This window comes from Phasianus colchicus, chromosome 5 (assembly GCF_987193195.1).
Source record: "Phasianus colchicus chromosome 5, bPhaCol1.hap1.1, whole genome shotgun sequence".
NCBI classification, from domain to species: Eukaryota; Metazoa; Chordata; class Aves; order Galliformes; family Phasianidae; genus Phasianus; species Phasianus colchicus.
Genome location: NC_143440.1, coordinates 55704242 through 55717075, shown reverse-complemented (window position 1 = coordinate 55717075; position 12834 = coordinate 55704242). Strand labels below are relative to the sequence as shown.

The following is a 12834-nucleotide window of genomic DNA, read 5'->3' as shown; positions in this document are numbered from 1 at the left end:
CACTCCAGCATCTTGCTTGCTTGCTGTTAGAGCATTTATTTCACACTAAGTGGCTGAGAAACAGACTTTCTCTACCAAGGAACCAAGAACTGATGGTAGGTGTTTTACATATAACGTTAAAAAGATAACTCAAAAGCATCCTGGTGTTTCCCTCAAAAACCATAAATCTGAAAGTGCTGCTCATGGAAACAGTTCTGAGGGGCTCACTGTGCACTGACATGGCAGCTCAAAACAGTCTGCATTCCTTTCTGACTTGGTACTATCTTCAACACCAGTCATTCCAGAAGGAAAGCCATTTGTGGAAAACTGGTACATGTATTTGTACTGACCACAGTTAGACTTTGGAAACTGTCTGATCTTGTATCTTTACAACAAACAAACAAACTACAACACCAGATAAAATGGAAGGACCTTACTTTGCTTTCAGTGTTATAAGCTAGAAAGACAGAAGTCGAGTATTATTATTACAACATCATTTCACTTCATATCTTAAGAAATAACTACAAAGCCTTACATAAAATCAATGAAAATGTTTATTTCAAGAATTTTATTACCAATTGAAGAACAGTAACTCAAATTCAGCTTTGTCCAGAACAATAAACAGTTACTTTTACTAATGCTTAAGTCAGAGATTCTAAGTACTCATCTAGAAGCTTGGATGCTCTCACAGATAAGGATATAATTATTCCACATGCTATTTTAAAATGGCATTTCTGCTACTTCCAAGAGACAGTTTAGGTAGAACATATCATAACATTTTATGAAAACAACATATTTAGAAAAGAAATAAGAAAAATAAAAGCTGCATCTCAAAGCACGCATCTGATGAATGTACACGTGCTCTTGCAGCAATTGCAATAACGTGTTCTTAAGTGAAATGAAAGAAGAAGGTGAAATGCTTTGTACTTTAACTTATGAAAACGGAAACATTTGTCAAGGCTAAGTAGGAAAAGAATTTAAAAGGGAGTCAAAGGTATTCAAAAGAATGTAGATGGCTTCGTATTTTGCAAGGAAGAATGAAAACCTTTCACAGAAGGAGACTGCGATGATCTCTGATCTTCTCCAAATGCAAATGGAAAACTGAAGTCATCTTTGCCATCTCCAAAAGCATGAGAAGTCGATTCCAAGGGGAAGGGAAAGGCAAATGTATCCTCACTTTCTGATTTTCCAAATAAGCTTCCTATATGGAATACATAATATATTGGTTAATTTTTACTGCATTTAGCATACTTTTCTTTTATAATATTTTACTCCCAACACTTGCTGAGTGTCAGAGGAAAATATGGTTTACAATGTCTTATTCTCCTGCCTCACTTGTGCTATTTTTGTATTGTGCACCTACATTGACTTGAACTCATGATCTAGGTTTCTCTCATCATTTATAAACTATTTTCATTCCAGTTGTGGAGAGAGAGAAACAATAGATCTGTTCTTCCAACACTGAGCTAGTAGTTTTAAGTTAAAAAACTGCATTTACCAAGTACTATAGCTTTTACATTAACAGAACAGAGTTCTTTTTAGGAGTGAAAAAGCTTACAGAACTTCGACACTTAAAATCTTTTCTCCCCTCTTGCTGTTCATCTCAGAAGAACCAGGGATTGCATTAGGTGTGTTTGAAGCACTCTCCCTCACATCTGTTTTTTCAGGACATCTCAGACATACGAATCCCATAAGACAGGTATTTTGAGAATAAAATTCTCTCTACTCAAAATACAAATTGACATAACAAGCCACTAAACAGGGTTATCACAGATCAATATATAACAAAGGAACATTTTTTAGATGACCAAAGGTGCCCTGTTCAGCAGAACTGTGAGCTCACCTGCCATATAAACATAAATAAAATACAGCTGATATACACAAACACTTTCTAATACTTTCCACTTTTAGACTTACCAAAATCTTTATGTGGTGACATGGGATTCAAGTTTCCCACAGAATAACCTTCATCTATCTGAAATGTAACAGTCATTTTATTTAACAAATGAGAAAGAAAAAACATAAGTTCTAATGCTGACACATAATAAGTGAAAAAGACACTTTCCCAGTGAATACTGGATTCTAAATTTAACTTGATATGTCAAACCCTGAAGTTTCAAGGTAAGCTCTTCAATAAGCTTCATGTTTTGTTTACATCTACAAATGCACACTTTCAGACTTTCTGGAACAAAACACCAGATTGTAAACAGGCCAAAACCTAATCTGATCTTCTGTTTTTTAACATGAAAAGATTCAAAACTATTTAATTCTGCAAAATTTTAGAACTTTTAGAAAAACCTCTAAGAAACAGCCGTTAAAGCCTCCTACAGTTAGTAGGATTTGATGTTGCCAGAAAGAATGATAAAATAAGCACTTACTACACTTCAGAAGAGCTCTTAAGCTGTATTTATAGTGAATGCGTAAATAAGTTCAAAACTCCCATCTGACCACAGATTAAAGTGACTGCTAGACACTGCTAAATTCCTGAGCTTTCACAGTACAGCATGGGTTCTGAGAGCATTATGTGACTTACCTATGCACTTTCTTCACTTTACCTGCACCCATCTCATTCCTAAACCACTCACAAACTACTCAACAGCCTATTCTTTCCTATACACTGTTGATGCCAGGTAGTATCACCAGCACATTCTTCACCAAAGACAATATAAAAATGTGGTTTTCCTCCTTCAGCTTTCACCTAGTAACTGCGAGACTCAGCACGCCCATTGAAATCTGAGATACCTGGATTCCATTCCCTTATTTGCATAAGGAGGATTGAGTATGCATTACTGATGAGTGATACCTAACGAATGCACTACACACTGATGCACACCTATCTCAAATATTCAATTACATATTGCTAGCCTAGAGAGGAAAAAAAAAATTACTCTAGAGCACCGTAGTTAGGCAAAGGATAAGAAGTGTAACCAGGATTCCAGGCTCTGTTCCAATTAGCCACCTATCCATTGCCTTGATTTAAATATAGCTACTTGTACATACTTACATTTTAACATTTCTAATGGATAAACTTTTCCTTTCCTTAGTATTCCACACTGTGTGAAACATGGAGGATAAAAACCTAACATTTTAAGTAACTGATTCCCTGCTACAGCCAAACAAAACCATACAGGATATGCATGTGAGTAGTATCTAAAATTTTGCATTGCAATGCTGAGTCAGAAACCCTTTTTGTAAATCTAGTTTATCTGTGCATCTGCATGTCCATATGGGAAAGATCCACACTTGATCAGAGGTCATTGCATGGGTATTAGCAGATAAGGAGATAATCATTTTCAAAGGATATCCAGTGTAAAATTAAGCAAGCTCTTAAAATATACTCACCAAAAAGCAGTCTCATTTGGAAAAAAAACCATTCACAGTTATTACTACTTCCTTAGCATGTTTTGGCTTTTGGAAATTTCATATTCTTAAGTACTAATTTTTACCTCATCAGATGAATTTTCTGCCCCAAATACAGAAGAATCAAACAAATTAAAGCCAGGTGACTTCTGGGAGATGCCCAAAAGAGAAAAAAAAGCAGGAGATTTTGATGTTGCTTCTTCACAACCCATGTTGTGAATGCTGTAAAGACAAAAAGGTAGAAACTGCATCAATGATTTTAAAAAGTAGCACAGGTGGCTTTTTTCTTTCTGACTTTCCTATGTTTCTCTAGCTGCCATCAATATTTGCTTCCTGCAACACGTAACAGGCAATATAACCCTTTAAATCAGAGTGAGGTGATGCTCTTAACTAATTCCTTTCCTTTTGCTCTCATGCTCCAAGAAAAAACAAAAACAAAAAACAGTCCAAAGAAAAGCAATCTACAATTCAAGTAGAAATGATATTGCAAGAACAAAGTCTAACTTAGAAAAATTTTGTCTTTTTTTTTTTTTTTTTTTTTTTTTGGAAGAACTTTCTACAAAAGATTTTTTATAGCATCTTTCAAAAATTCTGGAAATACTGGAACAATCAGCATCATTACAATTTTGCTTTTGAAACCTAAATAAAAGCTTTATTCGTACAAGTCAAATGGAGGTGTTTTAAAAAACTGGGCTTTCTTCCCCTTTGAATCAGGTGTTCCAACAAACTCTGGTGTTCCAGGTGCTCTTAGAAAACGTTCTGCACCTTCTGCTGCTGAGTCAGGATTATTCTCATTTGGCTTAAAATACGCACGTCTGTCCTGTTAAAAACAAATACACAACAGCATTTATGGCATATGTAATTTCCCAGAATAGTGTGAGTCCATTTCTATAAGCATGCTCATTGTATGTCTTAAGGTTAGTTATTTTTATTTTCATGAAAAATAAAAGCAATTTAATCAAAGGCTTCCAGTTGCATATTCACCATAGCTACAACTGAAATCTTAATTTAACTAATTAAAAATTGACTTCTTCCAATTGAAACCATATAGGAAAGTCTTCATTCACACAAAAGAAACATTTGAGTTGGTTGAAAACAATGCCTTGGTTTCTTTCTAAATTCTCTCTTAGCTAATGCTTTAAGTCACACTGAAATCCTCTTGATATTCCCTAGCAAATTAAAGGAACACAATCATTAGAGTATACATTAATTCACTAAGAATATTTTCTCTTTTTCAGAAAATGTTAACTGAGAATGTACACTTGGATTCTGCGGAGCAATTTTCACTAAACTCAATATTGTTTTAAAGACATTGTTCTCCACCAGTTGCCTGCGGGTGTCAGCCTGTAGTAAGCCAGCTAGAGGATGCTGAGTGTCTCAAACTTCATCTCAGTATCACCTGTATATGCAAGCTGTACACAGAACTGGCTTCAATAATATGGCATGGTGAGCCTAAACTTGCATTCAAGTATGCCTAACAAAAGCAGTGTAAATGAAGCCATTCAGAATCTGTGGCCAGCACAGAGCCTACTCTCTGTACTATATTTCTGTGGGAGAAGTCAATTTCAAATGCAAAACTGCAAAAAATGTTCAAACGTATCTTATCTTACGTAGATGAAAACATCACACAACAGTTCTATCTAAAAACTATAATGTGCATAGGACAATTGTCCTCAATGTCCCATTGTCAAGGTAACATTAAAAAAACACAGAATGCTGATATGCTCAAAATCACTCTGTTAGTAATCAGAAGATAAGGAATAACCTTACAACGAGTCATTTTGACAATTCCTGAGAATTACAATTAGCTTTTGCCAAAAGATTCAAATACATCAAGTTAGATTGACTTCTGTAAATAAAATAACTACCCATGACATTAAAATGCTCTGCTTACTTGAGGTATGTAAGAAGAATCCTTAGGTTCATCTCCTGCTTCTTTATCACCACATTTGGCTTCTTGGTCTTCTATGCAAAGAAGACAGCACTCCTTATATTATAACAGCATTTTAAATGGATAAGTAAAAATTACACTGTGAGGAAGAACCCTCAAAGAAGATTTACTAACTTGGCATTACTATTGATAAGGAAGTATTCTGACTGTAGTTTCCATAATAACCCACTCTGTGGCAAATTTTCATAATATTTTCCTCTTATTCTGCCACCTACTATTGTCAAAGCTATACTAAGGTTACTTCATTCTGTTTGGTAAATTCTTCAGATTTAGCTGTTGCTCCCTGAGAGTGCTATTTTTGCCCAATCCTTCTGTTGCACTCTGAGAATGCTCATACCAGTCAATAGGAACCACATGGAAACAATGTAAAAAGCATGTCCATGAGACTGAAGAAGTGTATCTTAAAGACCTAGGCAAAAGCTAGGATAAGAAATGAGAAAAATGTTACTCCAATTTCTGCTCTAAGCTTCAGACTAGCAATGTTCTACACAGTGTAAGATCTTGTGTTTTAAGACACATAATCAGGATTCTACTTACAGAAAAAAAAATGGACTATAATTTTAAAAATGGAACTAAATGGACAGTGTAATTAGGAAAAAGTGTATTTAAACTAAAACTCAGTGCCCTGAATTTTCAGAACTACAGGTGCATTTGTATATTCTCTATTTTGTTTCTGTAAGCATTCTGTGTGTATTTCTTATATCAGTTTTCATTCTTAATAATCTTAATCTGATGCTTCAAGATTCCTATATTTGTTTGCTATAGCCCTTTTCTTTGCATTTTCTCATGCCTTCTCAGTAGATTTGCAGACAGGTTTTCATTTTACCAAACAACCTGAGACTATGAGTGTGGATTTACTAGAAATTCTGGGGAATTCCCTTTATTAGCAGTGGTCAATGAAGAATGCATCTCACATTACTGCACAGTTCAGTCTTCATTTAAACTTAAGACTCAGTCTGCCTGCTGTACTCACAAGTTAAAACTAAATAAAGTGGAGAAGGAAAACAAATGGTAGTCCACTTCATTTCAGAGTGACAGTGTGGCTTCTAGAATTCTCTGTTCTATCATTATGTGGTCAGCATACAGTTAGAGCACATCTGATCAAAGGACAGCAGTGACACTTTACCTATTACACTTTTTTCACTCTCAAACTGTTGATTAGCAGTCACTTGCTTTGGAGGCCGTAGCAATCTAAAAGACAAAAATTACACTTGTTTGAATGTGGATTATTTCATAAACTTTAATCACTAAAATGAAAGCTACTTCATTAGGGAAAAGTTACCTGAACTGCGTTTGGCTTTGAAAACTTGCTATTGATGGAACTTGGGCAACTTGTAGATTAGTAGTTGCAGCAGTGCCAATAACCATCTAAAACATCAAGAAAAATTCAAGAGAGGGAGCACGTGAAATTGTTACTTTGACAATATCCTTCTAATTTGTCCTTAGATTGCATAAATCCAGTCAGTTAAGCTCTTTTTAGGGATTATGCAATTTTTTTTGCCTGTCTGCTTTACCTACAATTTAACATTTTTTCTACATGATATCCAAACCCACATCTGTTATTTCTAATAAAGTTGCATTCACAGCACTGATAACTGAAGGTGAATAACTAACTTTTCAGTCATAAAAATACCATTACACAATTTACAAATTCATGTTTACTACTACTGTAGCCAGGCATGTCTTCACCTCCTAAGGCCAAAGTGAGAATGCACAAAAGTGATTAAGTCTGCCAGGTTGACTGAACAACTGTGGGTAATATGGAAACACTCCCCTCACAGACATTGGCCAGATCAGAAGGTCTGACTCAAACATGTAGCATATATTTGTTCCCTAAGGGCAGAGTGACACTAGGAGTCTATGCCTCAGCATGAGATAACATATTATTTCACAGGGAGCTGCTAGTTCTGGTTTGGTTTTAATTTGCAAATCATATCACAGAATCATAGAATCAGGGTAGGGGACAAAAGGACTGGACGTGCAGAATCTGTCCACTACTCACCTCCTTTAGTATACAGCACTCCTTTCCAGAAGCATAAAGACCTCCTTTCCTCCAATCTTTCTATTTTCCTTTCTGACTCCATCTTCTCCCCATTGCTGTCACCCTTTCTTAAAGTTTCCTTAACCTTGACTTACTGCTTCCCACTGTTTTCTAAGTGCAATTCTAGGTCCCAGATAACCATCCTCATCTGGATTACCCTGGCAACAACCCTGTTTGTTTGTTTTGTTTTGAGACTGTGCAAGTTATTCCTCCAGCTTGTTTTTGGGTTGTTTTACTGCGTTTGTGTCTTTAAGATATTGAGCTGCAATATACTTCCCCTTTTCAAAAAAATGTCACAGGAGTTATTTGCTTATGGGATAGAGAAGGAAACACAGTTACAGACTTCTGAAGTGTGCAAAGAAATGCTACTGAGTTTTTACTCCTCTAAGTCTTTTTTTTTTTTCCTGGATAAACTGTAGACAGTCCCACAGAGCATCCTACATCCTTAGTCCTTAATGAAATCCCTTCCCACAGAGTAGATGACTGATGATTAATCAGTAATAGAAGATTATATTCCTTCTTGAATTCCAAAACTTTGCTGCACACTATCAAATTCTATGTTTAAAACTCTTACAGAAATTATTTATTTGGACATACAGTTCACACCAAATTTGGAAAGAAATCACACAGAATCAAAGAATCGCAGGGGTTGGAAGGGACCTCAAGAGATCATTGAGTCCATCCCCCCTGCTAACTCAGGCTCCCTACAGGGAACCAGTATTAGAATGTTTAATGTGACTAGCAGTAATAACATGAATCACTTTATAATCACTTAAGCAATTTCAGTTGAGTTAGAAATGGCACCAAAAAAAGATTTCTATGATTACCAAGTCTTCAGCATCTTGAATCCATCATTAACAAGTTTTATGTAAGATAAAATAGCAATGGGTATATTTGAAGTATTTTGTACTTAAACAACCACATACAACAGATTAAACAGTCACATTTTACCAGTGGGAGTACTCATACCTGTGATGGATTTTCTGCATGGCTGGAAGAACTGGTAGTAGCAACTGATTGTTCCATAGGATTTTCTTTTTCTTCTCTCCCTAAATTAACAAACATTATATATACAGGATTCAGTATCCAAAGCATTGCATTGTTAAACTGAACTTGTCAACAAAGCATACAAACTTTCCTGTTAATGAAGTGCTAAAACATGAAAGTACTAAGCAAATTACTACAAATAATAGTTACATTTATCATATATTTACAAACATTCCTAGAAGTACAGTTCAGATTTTTTTCTGATGCAATGTGCTAGGTATATCTGCCATATCACTTTACTCAATGCACAGATGAGAGAGAAATTCAGGTTGTCAGAACACAAGTTGGGTATGCACCCAACTTCTGCTGAAAGCCCTAGCTACATCCATCACAGTGAAAACAGCTGAAACCATTGCCATGGTTTCCATTTATTTACACAAAAATAAACCAAAATCCTCACACACACACACACAAAAGATAATTAGAAGCACATTGCACCTGTTTCTGTTTGCTGCATAGAGAATCTAGTAGTCTGTAAAGACTGGACTGATTTCCGAGGAATGCATGGGAGTTGTAATGGTTTGTAAAGCTGATGTTTCTCATGTAACAAAGAAGGATGTTCACTCTCTTCAAATGTCCTAAAAAAAAAAAGATTGGAAATCATAAAATCCAACAGCTTCAAATAAGTGGAGTTCTCAAGGGAAATGCATGCTTCTAGGGGGATTCTAATTCTTTTCAGCTCCACCTATCAATAAGACTTTAGTTTCTCTTTAAAGAACACCACAGAATATCACTGAAAGCAAAGGACATACAACAGAACCAAAATGATCATAATAACGTTGCTGACTTCAATTTTGTCAGTATCAAAGAAAATGGCAGGAAATAGTGAAGTGTGACCACAAAATGGTGGAATTCAAGATCCTTAGTTCATTAAGGAGGGTGCACAGCAGGCTTGCTACTCTGGACTTTAGGAGAGCAGACCTTGAACTCTTCAAGGAACTGTATGGCAGGTGACATGGGAGAAAGACCTGGAGGGAAGAGGAGCCCAAGAAAGCTGAACAGTATTCAAGGTCTGTCTCCTCCAGCCCAGAAGCAGAGCATCCTGAGAAAAAGGAAGGCAGGCAAGAATGCCAGGAGGCCTCCATGGATCAACAAGGAGCTCCTGGACTTACTTAAGCACAAAAAGTCTATAGGGAGTGGAAACAGACACAGAATCAATTACCCCCCCCTTTTTTTTATAATGGTTTTTATTTTATTTCCTCCCTGACATTCTTGCTTGGCACTTCTGTGCTCCAATTTTCTTGATACTTTTCACAAATAAGGTAAAATGTAAGATGAACTTTGTAAGGTATCATGGAGTAAAATAAGCAATGCTACTGGCTAAAGCATACCAAACCAGAAGCACTGATTAAGATACTGCATCTAACAAACTATGGAAACTATGGACCACCTACTATGACAAAAAATATATATATCAGAAATGATTTAAAAGCATCTTTATCTTTCATTTACAGCACCTGCAAACATTACTTGTATAAAGAATGCATACTACAATAAATAAGATGTTTATATGACTGAGTATCTTTAAGATCAGATGTAGAGAATTTTAGGATTAGTTAAAGCAGAGCTAAGCACAGAACCCAGGCTGAAATGGCTTTTCCTTGTTCAGAACGGCTTATCTGGCCATTTTATCACAGTCATTCAAAAATGAAATGAATTGAACAAGGCTGCTGCTGATGGTCATGATTTAGATTGCCAGTAACCAATTTTTTTACTGAACTTACTTCAGATACCAAATTGTTTTTTTAAAAGTTCCTGGAGTCAGTTTCTGTGTGCTTTCGTAAAATCTAGCAGATAACTCCCTGTATTTCTAAAAAACTGCCAGACAGGAAATAAACCATTATTTTACAATACATATCTATTCAGAAGGATGGATTGATGGTAGAGTTGCAAACTGGAGTCAGAAACTCTTGAGATATTGATTTTTTAAGTAACAAAAACTTCCAGAAGGAACTGCAGTTAAACTTCATAAACACACAATATATCTGCTTCCTTCCCTTCCCCCCAAAAAATATTAAAAAAAAAAAAAAAGGTATCTTATCTGACATTAATAACTACTGGGAAAAAAATCAAACTGCAGATTGACAGTCAAAATAGTCTGAACTGCAGTAACAAGAAAGATCATTTGTCTTCCTTTTTCACTGTAGACATCTGAGTAGATAAAAGATCTTTATCTTGATCCATGTTGCAAAACATGTAATATTTTCAGTTTTTATTAAAGTGCAAAAAAATATATTCTTAAGTCAAAATAAAATTTCATTTCCTTAGCAGTAGCTGTGGTTGTGGTCAGTACAGAGTTGACTCTTTTCCAACAGAGTGGCCAGACATTGCAATGGGCTGCCCAGGGAGTCACCAAAGCTGGAGGTGTTCAAGGAATGTTTAGACATTGTGTTGAGGGACTTGGTTTAGTGAGAACTATTGCTGGTAAGTGGATGGTTGGACTGGATGACCTTGTGGTCTTTTCCAGCCTTTCTGATTATATGATTCTGTGATTCTTCACTGATGTTTATACTTAGAAGTCCAGAAGCAGATTTACAATATTTTCCCAAGAATTCTACTGCAAAGTCTTTTATTTGATCACTGAAGTCTTATCACTTGGAATGCAAAGGCACAGAAAGGACTGAAATCGTGCTCTACAGAATATCCTCTAGAAGTTTTAGCAAAAGCCCCTCATTTGGAACACAGGGTATTTTTGGTATTCAGAGATGGAATTAATGCATAATCAAAATGAAGGAAAAAAAAAACAACCAGGATTACAGAATAAAGGAATTTGATCTCTCCTAAACATTCTAGAAAAGCATAGGGTATGAAGATGATACATATCAAAGCAGTGTTCAAGATTTCTGTGTAATAAATACCATCTTTAATCAAGAAACACAATCCAGGGCTTCAAAAAAGTTCAAGACACAAGAGCAGTCCAAATCACTTTAAAATTTGACCAGATGTACACTATTACTTGGTGTTCCTGTTTGGTCACTGATGAGAACTTTTGGTATGGAAATTTCAACTATAATACTTGCTGAATATAAGTGGGGTACTACAAAAGTCCACTACTCAAAGAAAATAGGTTGCATCAGAAGACTAATGTGTTTTGCAGCTGTTCCAATCTTTTTGACAAAATGATTACCACTGTCATCCTCCTGCCCAAAGAACATATATACCAGCAGCTATCAGTTAACTTTCATGTTGGTTTCTTGTCCTGTAGCCCTCTAAGGTATTCCGTGGCTATTAATTTGTACATTATTCTTGTCAGTGCTTTCATTGTTCTGTTTGACATTTGCTGGTTCCATGCTGTTCTGCAGTCAGTTTATGGACATTCACAATATAACTCTTTTTTTGTTCTTTTGTGGCAGAAGATGAAGATTTCTCCTGTTTCTTTACAAAGATCTCTTTGCTCAGGAATCATCCTGTAGTGACTGCAAAACAGCTCCTGCCTTAGGTACCCTTATTCTCCTGTTATATTTTTCTCTATTGCCTTGAGTCTACAAAGGTTTTAATTCATATGAATCATTGTCTTAGTACATTTTCTGTTTCTTTCCACAGTGATCACAATCACAGATTATATTATATTCCAATTTTTACCATCAGTAGTTACTCAGATATTTCTGTGCTTCCTTTCTCTTTTAATACACTCAATAGGGATGTTTTAATACAACTTCTACACCATTTTTCAAAAGCCTTTCTGTTTTACATAACTTTGGCAAGAATATGCTTTAAAATTTACTCTAGAAAAGCAATATTAATTAGTAATCAGGTTGTGGTCTGGTATTATGTGCTGTATCACATGAATACATACATGGAGGTTAAAGAGAAATGTGTTAGAATAGTGCAAAATGTTTACAGCAACTCATGACCATGACATAAGCCATGGAACTTGAGTAGAGCATCAAAAATATCTACTTGTGCACAATCAAGACACAATCTCTGGTGAAGGTTCAAGCACCTGAAAACTTCATGAAAGAGGTAACCATATAAGTGGCAAGTCCAGCAAGATACCCTCTGAATTCCTTTCTAAAAGTGGTTTCACTGAGTACTTCTTGCACCTCTGTGCCCAAAACACAGAGAATTCATTTCCAATCTTCTTCACCCAGTCTTACAACTACATGGATTTCTTGTTTCCCCTTGTTTGAGATCTTGCCAATTATACCAAACTTAGATAAGAAGGCAGAACTGGTGTAAGACCTTAAACCATAAAAAAATAATCATTTGAATAATACAGGGTTCAAAAAGAAGATATTAAAAACATAAAGTATTCCTGGGGGAAGGAGGCAGTTAAAAGGACACCTTTCTGTACATATAGTCCACTAAATCCCAGCTGAAAGCTCTGGAGAGCACCCTTATCAAGCACACCATGACATAAAATCATTCGGATTAAGTCTTTTGGATTTTTGTCCAACAGAATCAGTTTTAAGTTTCATGTCTTAATACTCACAAGAAATCCAGATGAGTGTAAGAT

The 12834-nt window shown here is 35.7% G+C and overlaps 1 protein-coding gene across 17 annotated transcripts in view; it reads right to left on the bottom strand.

Annotated features, from left to right (window-relative positions):
- Positions 1 to 537: 537 nt before the first annotated feature.
- Positions 538 to 12834, bottom strand: part of C5H14orf39 (chromosome 5 C14orf39 homolog) — a 29647-nt gene continuing 17350 nt past the window's right edge. For 16 of the 17 annotated variants that reach the window (XM_031605327.2, XM_090141822.1, XM_090141829.1 and 13 more), the window contains 9 exons: positions 8817 to 8956; positions 8301 to 8380; positions 6573 to 6658; positions 6417 to 6481; positions 5234 to 5304; positions 4002 to 4159; positions 3426 to 3561; positions 1897 to 1954; positions 538 to 1180 (listed from right to left, as the gene is read on the bottom strand). In XM_031605327.2, coding sequence (XP_031461187.1) covers positions 978 to 1180; positions 1897 to 1954; positions 3426 to 3561; positions 4002 to 4159; positions 5234 to 5304; positions 6417 to 6481; positions 6573 to 6658; positions 8301 to 8380; positions 8817 to 8956 — 997 coding nt within the window. In that variant the 3' untranslated portion in view covers positions 538 to 977. The remainder of the gene's footprint in view (positions 1181 to 1896; positions 1955 to 3425; positions 3562 to 4001; positions 4160 to 5233; positions 5305 to 6416; positions 6482 to 6572; positions 6659 to 8300; positions 8381 to 8816; positions 8957 to 12834) is intronic. The other variant, XM_090141831.1, reaches the window with a different exon arrangement.